Source organism: Fusarium fujikuroi, chromosome FFUJ_chr01, assembly GCF_900079805.1.
Source record: "Fusarium fujikuroi IMI 58289 draft genome, chromosome FFUJ_chr01".
NCBI classification, from domain to species: Eukaryota; Fungi; Ascomycota; class Sordariomycetes; order Hypocreales; family Nectriaceae; genus Fusarium; species Fusarium fujikuroi.
The window spans coordinates 4,047,940-4,067,866 of NC_036622.1; the positions used below are offsets into that span (position 1 = coordinate 4,047,940).

At 45.4% G+C, this 19,927-nt stretch overlaps 4 protein-coding genes; 2 read left to right on the forward strand and 2 right to left on the reverse strand.

Annotated features, from left to right (window-relative positions):
* Positions 1-6,472: 6,472 nt before the first annotated feature.
* On the forward strand, positions 6,473-7,887 carry FFUJ_00842 (probable aureobasidin-resistance protein; the record flags this gene model as incomplete). XM_023570563.1 has 2 exons in its annotated part: positions 6,473-6,885; positions 6,936-7,887. 2 exons carry the CDS (start codon positions 6,473-6,475, stop codon positions 7,885-7,887), a joined length of 1,365 nt encoding a protein of 454 aa, XP_023424673.1.
* A 1,788-nt stretch (positions 7,888-9,675) lies between these two features.
* FFUJ_00841 (probable calmodulin-dependent protein kinase) lies at positions 9,676-10,981 on the reverse strand (the record flags this gene model as incomplete). XM_023570574.1 has 2 exons in its annotated part: positions 9,676-10,734; positions 10,808-10,981. 2 exons carry the CDS (start codon positions 10,979-10,981, stop codon positions 9,676-9,678), a joined length of 1,233 nt encoding a protein of 410 aa, XP_023424674.1.
* Positions 10,982-15,435: 4,454 nt separating this feature from the next.
* On the reverse strand, positions 15,436-16,116 carry FFUJ_00840 (uncharacterized protein; the record flags this gene model as incomplete). XM_023570585.1 has 3 exons in its annotated part: positions 15,436-15,520; positions 15,573-15,833; positions 15,884-16,116. 3 exons carry the CDS (start codon positions 16,114-16,116, stop codon positions 15,436-15,438), a joined length of 579 nt encoding a protein of 192 aa, XP_023424675.1.
* Positions 16,117-17,081: 965 nt separating this feature from the next.
* On the forward strand, positions 17,082-19,708 carry FFUJ_00839 (related to RNA-binding protein; the record flags this gene model as incomplete). XM_023570596.1 has 2 exons in its annotated part: positions 17,082-18,510; positions 18,561-19,708. 2 exons carry the CDS (start codon positions 17,082-17,084, stop codon positions 19,706-19,708), a joined length of 2,577 nt encoding a protein of 858 aa, XP_023424676.1.
* Positions 19,709-19,927: the final 219 nt, after the last annotated feature.

Here is a 19,927-nt window from a genome sequence, read left to right on the forward strand (position 1 = left end):
GGACACCCCCCTCTCACCTGCCACCTTAGGGTGTCGATGAATGGAATATCGCGATGACGTTCGCTATATTTTAGAGCCTCAATGCGGCCATGCTTTGACGCCATTGCATGCACCCTTGCGCTGAACGGAACGACTGTCAACAAAGATAACGGATGCGGAATGATAAAAAATACGAGAGTCTAGTGTATCTGTCACCGAAGTCGATGCCAGATCTGATTACACAGTATCACGATGGATAATTGGGTGGTCGATCTGACGCCTGAAAGAGCTGTAGGATCATGCGTGTAAGTTGAAGCTCTAGATCTACACCAACATCGAAGGATAGACTGCCCAGTAGTATAGAGTAGGCTGTATACGTCGCTCACCGCCAGCCTCATAGGCTAGACAGGGCATTGAGCTGATGTCCAGGTTGGGTTGACAGCATAGGCCGACCAGTCCATATAGTGATGATAAGAGCCGATCGTCGCTGGTTGCGGTCTCTGGCTGCCATTCAGATGTGGAGGCTAGAGATCACGAACGAGGTCATTCGGACAAAGAATATCAAAGTAATTGGCTACTAATGTGCAAGACATCTCAGGTAACCCTGGGATAGCGTCCTTGAACAATGCTAGTAGTATATGTAACAACAAGGATTTGCACGAATCTGGCAAACTCGAGTCAAATCGTTCACTAAGGAATGCTATGTCTCACTTCCTGTCCTCGCACCATTTGCGACATGGATCTTTCGAACAGCAAAGTGTTACGGATACAAGACGTTGAAGACGACATGACGCATCACTGAACATGCCACTTGATAGCAGAAATGCAGACAAGGTGTATGTCACGCAGCAAAAAGCCGGGGAAAACCATCAACCACGTGCATTGCACGACATCTTTGGAGTGCAACGATAGAAAGTATGTATGTACATATGGTCTGATAAGGTTGAAGCGAGCCAAAGCTTGAAGGAACCGCACACATGGGCACTTGGAAAGTTTCGAACAACGGGAATCTTGATGCAGAATCAATCATATGAGGAGACCGACCGGCGGCAATAGTTACTTGTACGCATTCGTTCGTTGTATCGATAATCGTCCCATGTCAACGTCGGTCGGTATTCTCCTGGACCCCGACTGCAAACGCCGGCCGAAAACTACCGACCGCGGGTCCGCGATTAAGAAAGTTGCTAAAATTTCCTTCTTTTTTCTTCTTCATCCGTCAATGGGCCGAGACCCGACTTTTGAACGGACATTGCCCCAAATTAGTGAGTGGAGGGAAAAAAAAAAAAAAAAAGTCTCAAGAAATCGGCCGAGTCAATGAACCAAACGCGGAAAGCAAAGTTCGATGGCCCTGAATTAGGTGGGACCTCGGCGGACTTCGCAAATATTGAACCCGCTGTGGGAACTAAGGTAATCGGCCATCATGATCGATTTTTGGGGCTCAAGAACGAAAATTTCGTTTAGTAAGTTTGTTAATTGGACTTTGTCTCACTCAGACCTCAGCACAAGTACAGTACCTACGCAAGAGAGGATGGTGACAGTTGGGTTGAATTCAATGCTACCTATTATTATGGCGGCTCGCTCGGATGTCGTCGCATTGACCGCCTCTGTATTGGGCTTCCAAACCAGGCTTTTATTGGCATCATGATACCTGATCCATGATATACCTTGGAGTTGTCGCTCACGAGGGCATGGGTCTGGAGCTAGAGTAGCAGTCATCACTGTTTGTCCAGTAAGAATCAACCTTGATGCATTTCTGATTGGGCATTAGTTTCTGTTGGCGTGTGCTTGCATACCGCGTTGGTCTTTCATGTCCTGTAGGTAGGATGAGAGGCATGCAACAGTATTCAGCAGTCATCATATCTGTGTTCACACGATGCGGTCTGGACCAGGCATCCCCAATCAGACACGTACTGCACATCCTCTCGCTTCTGGTCAGACATTCAAGCATCAGCAAGAGGACCAAAGTAGATGAGCTTAGAACAAGTCTGTTAACTGAAGCTCAGCATGTGCTAATCATCAAGTGTCAGACACTAACAGCATATTGAGCAACGGCCGAGGCCAAGCCTCTGCCTAAACAATGCTATCAGGCCAACCGACATGATGTGTTTCTTGTGTTGCGTTGCAATATTATTAAGCATGATATCCAAGAAACTCAGAACTACCTTTGAGATTGGGTTGAGAGTTGAAACCACCTAACTCATCCCATCATATTCCCAATTGACTAGCGCATCGCAAGTGACAGTGTCTCGTGCGCAGGTAGGGATCCCTTGGCGATCTCCTGAACTTGGGCCAGTCCGCCTCAATCCGACCTTGGCTTTCGCAGCTGTGGCATGGGTGTTTCAATCAAGTGTGAATCCGTGCACGAGCGGCTGAATCGACAACGTGTTAAAGAGATTGCAAGGAAATGGAAATATACTGATCAGGTTGTTTATCAGTAAGATCATGCGCTGCGACAAGACAGCAATCAACCTGTTCTATCCAAGGGACTGGACGAGTTTCGTATCCCTGTTCATTGAGACCCTCCCAATCTCTCTCCGGCCCTGAGCCTCCACTGCCCGTTCTGCTTATTCTCTTCCGTCCCGAACGGAGGATCCACGCTATATCCACGTTCAATTTCCTCGCATTATGGCCTCGCGCCTCGTCTCACCTCGGGGCGCGCGCCTCACGCACGCATTGACAAATAAGACCCGAGCGACCGTTAAGAGCCTCCTCCATTGGTTTTTGTTTTTAGTGTCGCACAACACATTGAAAACTCCGCGTCGGGGTCGGAGCGAATAAAGCTCTTGACCGAGGATGCGTTTAGCTCATAACCTTCTTCTTTTCCCTCTAGCAGGACGTCACCGTCATGACGATGGGGCTTGCCGCGCTAGATATATCTAATTGGTAGTTGATTCGCTCAATGGGCAGAAAAGCTCAAACAGTTTCCTTTGTGTAAACCCTCAACGAGAAACTATCTTCCGCTCCATCCGAGTGAACTTCGAGATGCAGCAAAAATGACAAGGGGAAAGTGTAGGTGTTTCGTGGGGTTACTATGACCCTTGTCGTGTGTACAAGTATGTCTCCTGAGGGACGGGCTGCGCGCGCCTATGGCCTGTGAAATGGACTAGGTATCTGAAGCTGACCCTTGAACTCGAAGCCTTTGAAGCTGTGAACAAATGGACCGTTACACGGAGAGCCCTCAAGAGTTTCGTCAACGGCAGGGCTGAGTCTAAAATTGGTAATCGGAAGCTGTCGAAGAGCTAAATCTTGAGTACGTGTATTCCAGTTCGGAATGAACTCAAGTATTTTCTGGACCGACAATTAATATCAGTCGACTACTTATATGATTGGCAACTATACAGTAAGATATCTCGTGCTCACAGTCAAGAGGTTGGCGATAGTCAGTGGCCAAACGCTAACATGAGTTAGCACGCCGTTGCCGCAGCTTGAATATCATTAGCATACAGACTTGCAACCTTGATCATCTAAATCTAAAACAGTAGAGGTATCCGTGTCTCCCATCCAGCGTGATATGTGTTAACTTGATCCTTGCATCACAACGAGGAGCTCTGTAGCTTAGGTTAAGGCAGCAGCATATGCAAGTTTGTCTAGGTATGAAAGACAGGTGTGAGTAAGCATGGGCTAGGTATCCTCCCTTCCTAGCTGCATCGAAAGCCTCCATGGATGGGCAGCCACGGATGGTAAGCATCGTCCGTGGAGGAAGCAGCGGAATTGGAGAAGGTACATTGGTCGCGAGTACCTGCTGACGAACGCACATCGCTTTTTCGCTTCCACACTTCAATGCGACGAAAAAAGATGCAGTGGCCCCAGCTCCTTGTTAGCGTCAAAAGAGAGCTGATCCTTGTCTTTGATATTGCTTCTCAATGGTTCGTTGTTCATCATCCATCTCGGTTTGCGGCTTGTGAAACTTTGCAGTGGAGTTCTTGTGCTTGTCTGATTTTTTTGTTGCTCAATTCGCTGATTGATTCGCGACTGGCTTTTGTTCAAGGTATCAGGGGATTTGCAAACAGTCAAAGCCTTGCTCCCTCGGCGGAGCAGCGGTGCATGAATGGCAAAGCTCACAATAAGACCCGAGCATGTATGAGCTGCAGGAAGTTTCCTCGCGTGCGCAAATTGATTATGACCTCAGCGGAAGTGTCCCCTTGAGGATATCCCCGAGTCACTGCCATGTTTCAACCGCAAGCAGGAGACAGGCTTTCTCGACACCTAATCGCAACCTTGTATGCACCTTATGTTACTGCCAGCGCATGGACATGAGCTGTTCGGTCTAAGAAATCAACAGTTAGCTGTCACAGTAGATTGAGCCAGCGATCGTCATAGTCATAGGTATCATACAACATAACCGCGGCTGGTTGCTGGGCACGCGGACTCACCAACCTAGATTCCCGTTCTGGTGTGATTGGTTTAGTCTGCCCCCGCAGTCGCATCTACGGATACTGTAGGCAGTCTTCCAGACGCATGTCACTGTGCCACAGTCATGACGCTGGCCATCAGAACAATCAGTCTCTCCGTCAGTCAGAATGCCTACCTAGGCTATGGAGGAAGCCAAGTGACACCGTCTGGGAACCGTTTCTGATGGTGACGTTCTCTTCAAGTATCAGCCACCATCATTGTCCACGGACCCTGATCAATGGCAGAAAACAAAGATACAATCAAGGAGTGGGTCTTTGTATCGATGAAGCCACTCAAAGACTCGTCATGAACATGGGTTGTTCTTGTCTCGTCTCGCCTTGTCTTGTCATCATCAGCGCAGTGCAATCTAGCACATGGGATCATGGGGCTTCCCTGAGGTCAGAAAGCGAAAAGCCTCGTGCTGGCTGTGTGTGCATCCACGTCGGCAGATCACCCTTCCAATCTCATTCGCTCCAGATGGTGATGTGATGAAGTCGGAGTCGGAACCTCGGAGTCCATGGAGCTTGGCGAGTCTCCGACGCCGACTGAAAGGGTGCTTGCAGCAATTGATTGTGACAGCCAGTCAGTCTAATCGGAAAATTTATTGGGCTTTGTTGAACAATATGGACTTTGTCCGGAAGATTTGGTCGCTTGCGTTGGCAAGGTGCTGGCCGTTAACGTTCTCAGTCAATCGTTGCCTAGCAGCTATGCCAAGGCTGAAATGATGTACCATGCAGTGAGTATGGTTGCTTCTTGGATCACAGAGGCATGGGCTGCCTCCGGTTCCTACACTGTGAGTGGTCATATCAAATGACTAAGACAAGTCAAGGGGAGAACAGATGCCCTGCGGCTCATTTGGCTTTATTGATCGAGGCTCAGTACGGAGCACTCTAGATTGCCACGTCGACTTGTAGGCTTGTCTGGGCTGGTAAATACCTAGGCAGGTAGGTAATCTCATCTCCTCCTCAGTTTAAAACGTGGTCGGTAAAGTTTTGGCGGTACAATACGCGGAAAGCATGGAAGTCAGCGTTATTTGACAGGGCGAATTCTCACGCGACTCAGCCCGCCTATCAGGCTTGGCAGCGGCTTCGAAGGAAATTACGGTAATACGCCTTGATTCGGGCTGCCGCAAACCCCGTTGCTCCGCGATGTCCGGGCAGTGTGCTATGTCAGCAACTTTGTTTGTGTCGTCTTGATTGATTGGCTTCGCAGTGACAAAAGAGCTCCGTCTGAGCGTCAGAGACGAGCTGATTAGGCTTAGGCGCTGGCTCCAGTGCAATCTCCAAGCGACCCTGGTGCCATCCATGCACAACGCCCCGCTGAGGCTTGTTGACTGGCCGGTACCCCAAACCCTTGTATCGATGACTCCTCCCGCAGCATCCGGACTCATTTGAGTGAGGACGAGGAAAATCCTGCGGTGCGGGCCCCTTGAATGAAACTAATGCCAGTGGAGTGTGATGGGGGCAGTAGCTTAGCGCCCACTGGAATCCTGCGCGATGTGCCCTGTTGAATTTATGGTCTTTAGCGGACTGCGGTTGCAAAATCAGCTGTAAAGACCTTGGTTTTTCAGCGCTTCTAGTGGCCAGCTGCACTGGTACACGCCCCCTGGTGCATCACTTTGCTGCACCTCGTCATCATACTCGATCCCTCTCTCCACTTTCTTCATATTACTACTCCCATTTCCTCACCTCCATCTTGATCTTCCCTCCCTTTCTCTCTCTCCTCGATCCTCGGCTTGGTTTCGTCTTAGATTCGCACCTTGTTAAAGCATCTATCTTCCTCCGTCACGACTTCAGGTCCTAGCCTCACATCTTCTTTGTGTGTGGCGTCCTTGTCGCGTGCTGCCTCCCTTCTCTGCGACTCGACAACCATCGCTCTGGACGGCCATCCCGACGATTCCGACCATCGTTGTATGCGTGCAAGTCAAGTAAATAGGTCAACTTGGATATGAGGTAGCTTTTGGGTATTCATATTGGGTTACCGACTACGCGTTACGAATTTCTTCGAGAACTATCTTGCGCTACGCTACAAATAATCATCACACACCCCCTTTCGAATCACCGTTCTGTCGATCCAAACAACTCTCTTCTCGACCTTCACCATGAACGACTTCTCCGCCACCCTTTCAGGGAAGCCCAAGCTCCAGCTACTTTGGCCCGAGCACGTTAATTTGCCATTCCTCAACACTGTTCCTCACAGATACCGAATTGGTCGTCGACGCACTAAATCGAAATCGAGACCTGGTAACGAGGAGATCACCAGTCTCAAAACCTCCTTCAACGCCTGGGATGGTGTTCGAGATCTCCAGAAGCATCATTGGAGGACGTCAGATCTCCAATATGCTGTCGTTGGCCTCCTAATTCTCTTTTCCTTTTGGATTGCTCCTCCGGCTCCTGGTGTCAAGCTCCTGGCTATCATCGGTAGTGTTTGGATTCTGCTCATGCCTGCCACCCGTCAATTCTTTTTGCCATCAGTGACAATCTGGACGTGGCTACTGTATTTCTTTTGTAGTCGGTATGTGTTGATTTGAAAGGCCAAATTCGTCGCATGCTAACATTCTGCAGATTCATCCCCAACGAGTACCGACCTCATATTTGGGTCCGCGTGCTACCGGCCCTCGAGAACGTCTTGTACGGTGCTAATCTGTCGAGCATTCTCTCCGCTCACCAACACTCGGTTCTTGACATTCTTGCCTGGATCCCCTACGGCCTGTGCCATTTTGGCGCTCCTGTAGTCTGCGCCCTGCTAATGTTCGTCTTCGCTGCCCCCGGTACCGCCCCTGTCTGGGCTCGCACCTTCGGCTGGATGAGTATTCTGGGCGTCACCATCCAGCTTCTCTTCCCTTGTGCGCCACCTTGGTACGAGATGGAGCATGGTCTTGAACCTGCTGCCTACGGCATGCCTGGATCTCCCGCTGGACTCGCCCGCATCGACGCCATTTTTGGCATCGACCTCTACACGACCAATTTCAGCACTGCGCCTGTTCCTTTCGGCGCTTTCCCCTCGCTCCACGCCGCGAACGCCGTTCTCGAGGCTCTTTTCATGTCTCACTGTTTCCCCCAGTTCCGAACTTACTTCATCATGTACGCTGGATGGGTCTGCTGGGCCACCATGTACCTCAGCCACCATTATGCCATTGACTTGGTGGTCGGTGGCTTGATTGCCTCTTGCTTTTTCTACGCAGCAAAGGCCCGATGGTTACCCCGACGACAGGAGGGAAAGATCACGCGATGGGAATACGAGTACGTGGAGTACGGCGACCGCAACGCCATTTCTGACGAGGAGTATGGCGAGTACTTCGGTATGGGTCTGCTTGGACGCCCTCGCGCCGACTCCAGCGATGGCTGGACTGTTGCCAGCTCCAGCTGCAGTTCTAGTAGCGGAACCCTAAGCCCTACTCTCTCCGAAGAAGCCCTTCCCGGAATGCTCATGGATATGGACAACAATGGACAGCTCTGGGACGGCAATGCTCCTGCTCGAGATGTGGAGTTGAGTGAAGTTGTGGTGGTGCGGTAATTGGCACGACTGAGTAATAATACGGCTACCCTCGGACACTCTCATCCCAGACCGGGGAAACGAAGCGACTTGTTGGGAATTTTACGATTTTAATGCCCCGAACCCTTTTTAATCTTCGAACTTATATTTTTTTTTTGATAACCTCTTTGACATTCATCGGCACAGCGAAATGGCGCAACACGGTGCTTTACCACGGCAGATGCTGGATTCTGACGCAGGGCCGTCAGGGCCAGACGGCAAACGGTAATAATGGGTTCAAGGGGCTGATGCGTCCCATTTTAATGTATACCCTGCGGAAGGACAAAACCGGAACTGAATAGAGTAATGTATACAACCAGAGGAAGTTTAATTCGTGTATGGACATGATACGACGCCATGTCATGCACCGTTACGCTCGCTAGAGAGCCTGGACGACGACTCGAGAAGGACATTGCTTTATGATAAGCACCCCCTACTCATGAGGAGGAGGAGATATGAAGGACGACTGGCTCACAGCCGAATCCTGGATGATCCTGGAGAGCAAAAACCAGGCGGCGCAAGGAGGTGGGCTGACTTTGGTGAAAAGGAAAAGAAATACCAAAGATACCATTCGCTAGATATTAGCAGCTAGAAGAATTGACAGCACGTTGTTCCTGTCACATCATGTTCTCAGATTGAAAGTCCCTGTAAATCTTGATGATACCCACTGGGTACCAATGTGCAGCTTGACGTCCATGGTTCAAGTGTCGTTGTAGGTGGCACGCGATCAGGTGGGCCCGTTCATGATATCCAAATATCAACATGTCGATCTTCATCTAGCCCAAGAAATTCCTCACACTTCTGTTCAGCGGCATCAGGAACGCCAAGTCTGCACGGCACTCTTGACCTCTTGGCATACACAAGTGCTGTTTCTTCTAATTCGCTTTGTCATGGTTTAAGAAGTATCAGTGTCAATTTGTCGGTCCGGTCTTCTAGGTTGTACGCAAGTATCAGTAGTCTAAGTCGTACAATGTGATTTGAAACTCTCGGTCTCTGCTCAACTTCCAAGCAAGAGAGTTTCCAACTCTGACCTAATCCATTCATGCCTTTGAGAACAGTATTTGATACAAGGCGCTCTCCACATTTGTCAGTAAAAGGCACTCTGGCACAACAAATATCAGGGTCACAGGATATTAAATAACCCTATTCCGCCTAATACCTGCTACTGTGAACACGCGAGAGTCACTGAGGGTATATTATACTCGATGTCGAGTGGATCACAGTGGTTACAGGCCGTATGCCCATCTCTCAGAAACTCATCTTCCCCAAAAGAACACAAGCAGTGATAATGATTAGAGGAAGCATAGACGTCAAAGTGACCGAGAATCTGTTTAATGCGAACCTGTGATTTGTGTCTGACATGGGCTTCGAAGTCACCGGTCTCTAGAGCAAAGCATCTGGAAAAGGAGAATTCACAAAAAGGCGTTGCAAATACCAAGATCATACTTGAAATAGAAAGGGAAAATGTATGGAAAATAGGATATACTGATTCTTCCTCACAGTCGTTGCAAACGGCGTGCCTGCGGTCCGTTGTTGAAAATACATGTACCCAAATCGCTGTTGGTCCTCGCTCCCCTCCTCATTGCACATGCGTATGTCCTTGTTCTTCGCCCGCTTCATAACGTAAATGCCGGGTTACAAAATGTCCTCCTCATAACGTTGAACCATCATTCTTCTAGCATGTTTTTGTCTCACCATAGGTTGCTTTCCTTTGATATATCCCCTTCGCAGATTTCTAAATAACTCAGACACATCGTCACCATTCTGGTTCTACCTCTTTGGCGCAGGCGCACTCCAAAGTCCCTTGGATGTCTCGATGACCCTATTTCCGCTGTTTCCAGGCTGCAATGAAGAGGGGACATTGGATGCTGATGTGTTGCCCATAACGACGTCCGTCTCTGTCTGGGTTCCATATCCACTATCCTTAGGTTGGTTGCTGCCCATTGAGATGGCACTATCTCCCTTCTTGTTGGTAGGCGGCTGCTGTCGCGCAGCGCCACGGCTGGGTTCCTTTGAACGAGCTCCATCCATCATCCCACTTTGAGCCTCACGCAGCTTATTGATAGCACGAACAGTATCAATGGCTGCATGTAGAGTCCGGCGAGCGTTGAAGTTCTTCTTGATATTAGGCAGAAGGTTCTGGCTCTCTCCCTCGGCATTGATAAAGCCGGCGACGAATGGATGCTGGAGAGCCTCATGGGCAGTGATACGCTTAGTAGAATCGATAGTCAGGCAGCGCTGGATGAAGTCCTTGGCGTGGCTGGAAACGCCGCGCCAGTATTCAATAGGTGTGAAACTATAATCTGCGTTGAGAATGGCCTGCATCTCCTCAAAGTCAGAGTCGCGATCGAAAGGGGTATAACCGCAAAGCAAGAAGTAGGTGATGACCCCGAGAGCCCAGAGATCTACAGGCTTGCCATGACCTGTCTTCTTGAAAATCTCGGGAGCCATGTATCCGGGAGTACCACAGGTCGTAGTCAGAACGTGGAACTGTTCCTCATCCATAATTCGTGAAAGTCCAAAGTCTGCAATAAGCAAGTCTGCGTTGTCCTCGGGGGTTCGGAAGAGTAGATTTTCAGGCTTCAAGTCGCGATGGACGATACCATGGTCATGAAGGTAAGCGACAGCTGACAATGTGGCGCGAACCAAATCGGCAGCATCTGACTCAAAATAGGATCCTTTTCGGCAGATCCGATCGAAAAGCTCACCTCCTAGTGCAAGATCGGTGACGAGGTAGAGATTGTTCATGGTCTCGAAATAGTCGACAAGAGTAAGGATATTTTGGTGGCCCATGGAGACCTTCTTGAGCACGGCGATTTCGTTGCGAACCTATCATTGCGCATGGCGTATTAGAAAAGGAAAACGGAACTGGAGTACCAGAGCACAATAAAGCAATCCTCACCATGTGTTCGCGACCAGCCATGAGCCGCTTGTTGATGACCTTGGCAGCATAGTAACGACCAGTGTCTATGTGGACACATTCTTTGACGACGGAGTATGAGCCAGCTCCCAGTGTCTTGCCAACCTTGTATCTACAAGGCTGGACTTGAGGCTGTTGGCGGGCTGCAGAGTCCATTGTGAGAATATGGCGTAGGAGTTGGGAGAAGTCGAGGCGGAGAGGTGATAAGAAGATCGCGATGCCCCGCAGAGCGTACAGGTGCGAAACAGAGGGGGGTGACTGTCTCGCGGCGTCTGGGTGAAGTATGAAATATAATAGAACTGTCTGGTTCGGAGAATCGGGTGCCTGTTGTTGAAGGGAGAAACACAGAAATCGAGAACAACTGAGCTGAAGAGAGTAGATATCAGCAGTCGAGATGGCGATGCTGATGGGCTGAAGTGAAGGGGTTCGGTTGGGTTGGTCAGAAGGGTCGGGGCTAAAGAGGTGGTGGTGGTGGGTGGGGTTGTGTCAGACAAAGTCTAGCTGAAATATGGACGGGATGGGTGAGAGAATGACAATGGACAATAAATGCTCAAGGCGTTTTCGTTCTGGACCCTTAATGATAGGTACGAGAAGAATTGGTGCCCGGCCGTGATTACAAGTATGAATGCCAGGCCATCAAATGCCTATCCGTATCCCTTCTCAGTGGTGAGCTGCTTCATATTCACAGGGCTAGGTACCGTGCATAAAAGGAGGTAGGGCAGTCAACGACCCTTCCCAATCAATGGTGCGGAGTGACAATGACGATATTTCGCCTTTGAACACATCATAATTGGGGTTTCTATTCCGTGAGCTCACTGATGCTCTGTTCTTGTAGTGTCTCTTTTTAGTCGCTCTACTGACACCGAGGCGCAGTAGTCACCTACCTACCGAGAAACCTTGGATCATCTGCCGCAATTGTTCGCTTTCTAACTAAAACAAACAGTGACAGCTTCCTTTCTTTTAATTTGCGTGTACAATTTTGGCTTTTCCCATCTAAACTTCAGTACTGCTTGGTAGCCTCGAGGAAGACCAGTATGTTTCTTTTTGAGTATTAAGGCCATGATCGGCAAGCCCGGTAAAAACCGCCAGGCAGTTAATTTCTGCCAGGAAAGTGGCATAAAAAGGGTTAGCTAACTAACCTTTCTATCTTAAGGCCTGTTTTCTTACTGTAATCTTAATATAATAATAGATAACTAACTTAGCAGCCTTTATATAAGCCAGTAATATATTAAGCTAGCAGGGGGGCCTATAATTTACTAAATAAGGGCAAGATATTAAGTAATATTTCTGTTTTTTAGTATTTTTTACTGCATTAAATACTAGATATAAAAGTATATAAATTAATATAATAGTAAGACTGTAATAGCTTTATTAATTAATTAAAAATACTATATATAAGGGATATCTCTTATAACTAGGCCTTTATAATAACTTTATATATAGAATTATTATTAATAACTTTAATAATTAATAGCTATAGCAGTTAGCTATTATTATAACCTTTTTAGATTGCCTTAACTATTAGTATTACTATTAGCCTTACTATAAGGATAATCTACTTATCTAGTAGCCTTATATTAATATCCTTATTAACTTTTAGGCTTATACCTTATAGCTATTAGCTGCCTTAAATATAATATTTAATAATCTATTTTATATAAATAAAGGTAACTTTTATTAACTTTTTTAGTAATTAAAGAATAATATTTAGGCAGGTAATAGCTGGCATTAGTTATTTAAGTTAAAGCTAATAATCTTCTTATAGATAATAGCCTATAGTAAGCCTTAAAGGAATATAGCCTATTGGTTTAAAGTCAGTTAAAGTACTATATTAAATATATTCTTTTACCTAATTAACTTTATGCATTATTTATATATAAAATTTATTTATATACTAGATTATAAATATATTAATTTATAGATTAAGCTAAATACTAAATTTTATTAGTTTAATAATATAATTAAGGCAGTAAATAGTATATATATACTTATATTTATCTCTCTTACTTATTAGCAGAGATTTTAGTTAAAAAAGTTAATAATTTCCTAAAATATCTTTACTGCAGTTAACTTTAAGAGACAATTTCTATATATACTTATAGGCACTAAAAGATCTATTAATAATATAACACTAATAGGATATACTTATAATAGCAGCTTTAAAGTCCTGCTAGAGAGATTCTTCCTTATTAATACTAGCTTTAGATTAAGAAGAAAAATCCTAATTTCCTTTATATAAATCTAATATTATCTTTAAGATTAAAATAATATTGCAAAAAGGCCTATAAATAAGATAGAATTATATAACTTTTACTATACCTAACTTTAAATAATTATAAAGCAGGCTTTTAATTAGTATAAAAGGAAGTAAAAAATAATAAGAAATAGTATACCTAAATATTCCTTTAGTAATTAAATTAAAATAATATATATTATAATCGGTTTATATAACTTCCTTACTTTTAAAGAAAAGGAGCTAGAGCTTAAGTATAAGAAAGAAGGTCTTCTTTTATAAGAAATCTATACTTTTTAGAAAGCTTACTGCTATATAGATATAGTTATAATAGGAAGATCTAGAATAGATATAAGAAGTCTAATTATAAATTAGCTTTAGTCTACTTATTAGGCATATTTAAAGCTTTAAAATAACTCTAAAATTAAGGAAATTAATAAAAAAGAGAGCGTTATAGAGAAGGTTAAAGATAGTAATAAGATTAAGGTTATTACTAAAGAGGCTAATTAAAGAGAAGCTATTTTAAGCTTATAAGAGCTAGATTAAGATTATATTATTTTTTAAGATTAGCTCTATTTTAGCATTAAAATTACCTTATGCTAAAAATTTTAGACTAATTAAAGCATTTAAAAATATTATCTATATATAATTTAAGCCTATTTTAATTAGAAAATTAACCCTATAATTAAGGCTAAAAGCTATAGCTTAATTTAATATCTCTAAAGCCTTATAGCCTTATAAAAGCTTTAACTTTTTAACCCCTTATAACACTATAAAAGGCATACTTATTTCTTTATTAATACTATATATTCTATATTAATAAGTTTGCAAAAGCTTTTTTTATTTCCTTATTATTAAAGGAATTTTAAACTAAAGTATTATTTATATTTAACTGCAGCTATTTTATTACCTTTATTATAAAATTAATGCCTTAGTCTTCTATAAAGAGCTTAATACAGTCCCTAATTGCACCCTATAAGTCCTCTGCCCTAACCGGCTATAGAGATATTATATAATTATAAGTAGATAACTGACTTTTTATAAATAGCTCCTTTAGATTATTAATATTACTACTGCTTTCTCTTACTGTCTTTTTCTTCTTACTTTAAAGGAAAGGAATTATATTATTTAGTAGTATTAATATTATAGCTATTTTTTTCTTTCTATTTATTATAGAAGTCTATAATGGCCTTAATAAAGGAATAGAAAGTAGCTTATTAACTTTATTATTATTAACTTATTAACTTACTTATATAACTAGTTTTTTAATTAGGATTTCTTTAGGAAGGTTATTATTACTTAATTTACTATTTACCTTAGCTAGGTAATGATTTTAAACTGCCTTTTATTTTAAGCTATTAGAGAAGATTACCCTTTCTATTATAGGCAGTAGTATTTTTTAGTAATAGGTAAAGGCATTATTATTACCAGCTTCTATAATAAACCTTTCTGCTAGTTAGTTATTAAAGAAGATTTTATATTATATATTAACTGTTATATATTTATTAATATTAAAACTATTCTTTATTATCCTTACTGCTATCTACAGATAAAGCTACTATAAGTCTACCTCTTATTACTAATTAATAAATACCTTTCCTTTATCTTTATTCTCTATACTCTCTATTATATTAACTATCTCCTAATATATATAGTATTTATCCTTAATAACTATAAACTGCAATTTAACCTAATAATAATCCTATTTTATTGCTAAAAAGGCTTTCTTAAAGGAGGCAATAAATAATTTAAAAACCAGCTTTAATATAGCCTTTTTCTTTAAATTTAACTTCTATGCCTACTTAGCTGCCAAAAGAAGGTCTATAAAGAGGAAATATTATTATAAAATCTAATAGTTACTTATTAACTGCAAGAAAGAAAGCTATAATAAAGAGAGAGGCTATAATAAGTTATTAGGCTATAATAATAGCTATATTAATTTTAACTAACTTAATAAAGGCATTAAAGGTAAAAAGTAAGATATTTTATTTAATTATACTATTAAAAGTTAACTTTTAATAGGGGAATTATTATTAATTTAAGGGTTAGTTAACTTAGCCTCTTTAGCTATAATTACGCTAATTAAGGCAGGTGAAATTGCTATTAAAATTATCCCTAAAGGCAGTAAGAGCCCCCTATAGATATAGAATAGCCTTTTTTAGGTATAACCTCTTTAACCTACCTATATAAATGTATCTGCTTTACAGCCTGGTGAATTTCACCGGGCTTGCCGATCAGGGCCTAAGTGTCCGGAATTATACCGAGGGCCATACTCAATCTACATACCTCTTCGCAAGCTAAAGATAAAGATATATATCTATATCGCCATCATTTTAATACTGCAGACTTTGTCTCGCTTTGCTTGACTAATGTTTGCTCAATCAGAAGGCCCTCTCCGTGATTGTTTCTTTGCGCTGGTAAACTTCTTCTGTTTTATCCTTGTTTCGTGGAATCTTCTGCCACTAATTGATGTTAGCAATTGTTTTTTTTTTTTTTACAAAGAAAGCAACTGACATCTCCTCATGTTTCTTTTTCTTTTCTGCGCTTGTTTCAGCAGGTATCACATCTTTGTAGATGCTTGTTATCTCCTCAATCAGCTTTCTTCTGTTATCTTCTGCATTCGCATCCCGTGATCGTGAATCTTGCGCTTGGAAAGTCAAAGAGTCATTGGTTGCTGTGTAGTACCTGGACTTGCGAATACCAGGATGTAATGACTTGGGGAGTACAGACAATAATTGTCCTAGTGGATATGCTGTAATTGCTTTTGTTTCGGTCCTTTCACCTGTGAGTGCTAACGACTTGCTTGGATGTAATTACGTGTGTACTTATTGACATGTTGACCTCCTGGTCCACTCGAGCGGGCGTATGTGGTATTTCCTTTCGGTAGTTGCGTTGAGCTGAAAGATTCAAACCACGAGCGAGCTTCAGAAAGAGCCTCTTGATCGAGCCCGGTGTCGAAAGCCTGGTATCTCTTGAACCGAGGCGCAAATGGACGGCTTGTCAGATATGCTGGAACAATTCTCAGACGCGGCGCCAGAGCAAAGTGTCGCTGAAGCATGGTGAAGTATAACAATCGAACGGTCTGTATATTACATCTGACAGGCCGAGATAAAGAATAGAAGATTAATCCGGTCTGAAAATTCCTCTGAGTTCAATGTCTCATATAACACCTGAAGTTTGGGTCTCTCAAACTCTTGGCTTTCGCCTGATGCTTGTCTGTGGCTGAGATCTTGGTTGTGAGCCAAACACAAATGATTTGTTGACCGCCTTGCCAATTCTGGACTAGCCTGTCGTTAGCTGCGGTTCACGCCTGCGCCCGATCAGCCTCAATTGGGACCCCGAAACCCAGCCTTTCACCTGTCTCGGTCTCTGACTTGCCCTGCTAGGCCTGGCCTTACCTTACCTTACTTAACCTAATCGACCTACCTACCTACCTCACCTTTTCAACCTTCATCTGCTCATTTCCCTCAACCTGCGACACATCGTCGACTTCACTCGTGCCGCCATCTTCAATGCTCTTGGTGTCGCGACTACTTAGATCTTTTTTTTACCTAGTCCATCTTCATCTGCTCTCACGTGCCCGTGTCTGAGCCCCAGTCTTCTGGAGAACTCAACTCATTTGGCGCGATTAGCCAAGCTCCGACGTCGCAAAACCCTCTACCCGACTGCCTCCCCGGTCAAAAAAGCTGGTCGAGTCGTCGTCTGTATTTCTAGTGACCACCTGGTGAGAGTGCCGATTCTCTTGTGGCTTTTTATCCCGCGTCCATTTGGTCTACAAGTCGACCTTTTCGTATTTCGTCTGGAGGCGCTTTGACCGCCACTCCGTCTATTCCATCACGCTTCCAGCTTCCGTCTTGCGCCAGGCCATCGCCTGGCGGCACTTCTCACTGACCAAGGAGCCGAGCTCATTTGTTCGATCTTCAGTTGCACCATCTCTTGGTTCGCATTGTTTGTACGACCAGCCCTGCTTCAGAAGGTCGCCCCAGATACTGCACACCAATCTCCAATCCCAGGCTTAATTAAATGACAGAACCCGAGGCAGAGCTTCAGGCGACTGCCAACCTCTCCCCGGTCTCCCCATCACCTGTTCATTCCGCCACCTCGTTGGCGGTCCCTGTGCTTCAAGAGACCGTCGAGACCATCGACGCCATGGTTGCTGCCGCTGCCGCTGCCGCTGCCGACGCCAATGGCTCTATCAACAAGGCCCCTAATCTTGAGCCCATATCAGGGGCTGGTGGTGATGACGATATCGTAGATGACGACAGCCTCAACGACCCTTATGGTGAAGACGACACAGACGTGGCCGCCCAGCAAGTGCCGCAGCCTCAGGTTGAGCAAGAACTTCCCGACAGCAATGACGATTACGCAAAGACTTTTGATTCACCAATTGGGACGGAGGAGGGTGAAGACGGAGTCGTCGAACCACAAGATGTATCATCGCTACCACGAGAATCCAACGAAATTTCTCTTTCATCCGATCATTTGACAAATCGCACATCTCAAGTCTCCCATGTCGTTCATGAATCATCCTTGTCGGCCCAGCCAGGCCAATCTGCGACATCAACTACTTCCAATGCTTCCTCCGAAGCTCAAGCTGCTGGCGTCGCGAATACCTTTACGTCGCAGCCATCCAACCAGCAAACGTCGTCTCCAAGCACGACTAAGCCGGGCGCCAGTAACGCTGCCAGTCCTTCAGCTGATATTCAACGCCTGGTTGCTGATCTCACAGCGCCTTCCAACCCCAACACACATTATGCTCCGTCCGTCTTAGGTGAACATTCTCTCGAGTCTGCTATTCCGTCTTCAGCCTTCTCGTCGTCAGCTTCTCTTCCACCGAGGCCTCCGCTATCACAGGCAATTCCTCAGACCTATGCCTCGCAGCACCACCCACCTAGCATCAATGCCAGTATTCCCTCGAACCTAGCTGCGCCCCCCACGCCCGGGCGGCCATCCACTTATGTGGCAACCGGCGCACCTGCTGCAGTCCCTGATGCTCTGGGTGAATTTCCGGTTCCGCTTGGCTCCGGTCTCCAGGCGCCTGTTGCCATCACTTCTATGAACGCTCCTCCATACCCACCCAAACCTGCTCTCTATAATACTGATCAAGCCCAAGATTCCGAATATGAGCGTCAATGGAACCAATTCTTAGCCGACGAAAACCAGTATATAGCTGAGGCCAAATGGGACCGTTTCCCAGAGGGTTCACGGATTTTTATTGGTACACGATCCGCGTCCGGCGCGTCCAAAAATGGCGCTCACATATTCGCTACAGGTAATCTCTCGAGCGACAAGGTGTCGAAACAGGATGTCTTCGATCTATTTCATCGGTTCGGAAGGATTGCCCAAATCTCACTCAAATCTGCGTACGGCTTCGTCCAGTACCATTCTATCGAGGAAGGACAGAGAGCGATGGATAATCTGCAAGGCATCGAAATAAAGGGTCGTAGAATCCGTAAGTAATGCTTATTGGTCTTTACATATTGTGATTCTAACACTGTCAAGATCTAGAAGTATCGCGTGCTCAGGACAAGTCGAAAAAGGACAAGACTCGAAGCCCAGACAGGAACAAAACCCGCGACAGTGGTCGCCGAAATGAACGGCAAGGCCACCAAACCCGGGATGATTATCGATCTAGTCGTGGTCATTCTCCTCATCGCAACGAGTACGGAAGAGAGGAGTCTTATGGTCGAGATCGAGGCTTTTATGACAGCAGCAGGGGGCGTGCACGATCTCGGTCCCCGGGCTACGGTCGCAACGGCAAGGACAACAATTATCGGCGAAGAAGCCCGAGCCCTTATGGGCGACCCCGACATGAGGCTGAGCTTGATCTCCCACGGAGGTATGGCGCTGATGTCCCTGACGTACAGGTCATCCTTCAGCCAGACGTAAATCGCGACTTTGTCAACTGGGTGGAGCAAGCTTTCAAGTCCCAAGGTCTTAGGTCTGAGGTTATGTTCCTGCATCCTAGGATACCCAAGGACATGGTAGTACAGCGGCAAGCGGCCGAAGGTGTCCATGCCGTTGTCGATCTCGATATTCGAGCGCAAAGCTCAGGCAAGATTCCGGTACAGGCCTTTGATCGCTCCGCTGGCTCCAACAATGTTCGATATGATCAGTACGAAAACCTGGACCCCACTACTGCAGCCAAGGTTATCCTTCAAGCCAAGGCATCAGGAGGTCCTCCTAACTATGGTCAAACATACCGAGGAAATGGCTATGGTAGTGCTCCTTATGGAGGCCAGCCTCCGTATCAAGCGCCTGCGGCCAGTTACCCTGGCCCTCCGCCTCCCGCACATTACGGTCAACAGCAGTCTCCTCCAGTCAACGTCGCTGACATTGCGACCATGATGGGTCAGCTCGACCCTGCGTCACTTCAGCATTTGCTCGCACAGGTTCAAGGGGGCGCCCAAAACCCAGCGCCTGCTCAAGGTGGCACGAGTGCAGCAGCCGCTGGAGCATCTCAACCTGACATCCAGGCACTACTTGGAAGTCTGGGTGGGAATGGCGCGGTGCCGCAACATCAACAACAGCAGCACCCTTCAGGCCCATATGGAGCTTCCTACGGGCATATGCCACAGCCACCGTCGAACGGAGATGCAGCGGTTCAAGTTCAGAACATCATGGCGCAGCTGGCTAGATACCGGCAGTGAGACTGAACGACAATCTGTGAGCTCTCGATGGAGATGAGATATTGAGTGTGACTGATGGCACCCTCTTATGATACCACCAAGGTTACGGTTTCTTTTAGACGCTGGAATTTCTGATATTTTCTTGTTCTTGTTTATTCATATTCTAGATTTCATGTCGTCTTAACGGTATCCCTACTTGGGGTTAGACAACGGAGTGTGGTGCGTTATTAGTAAGGATCG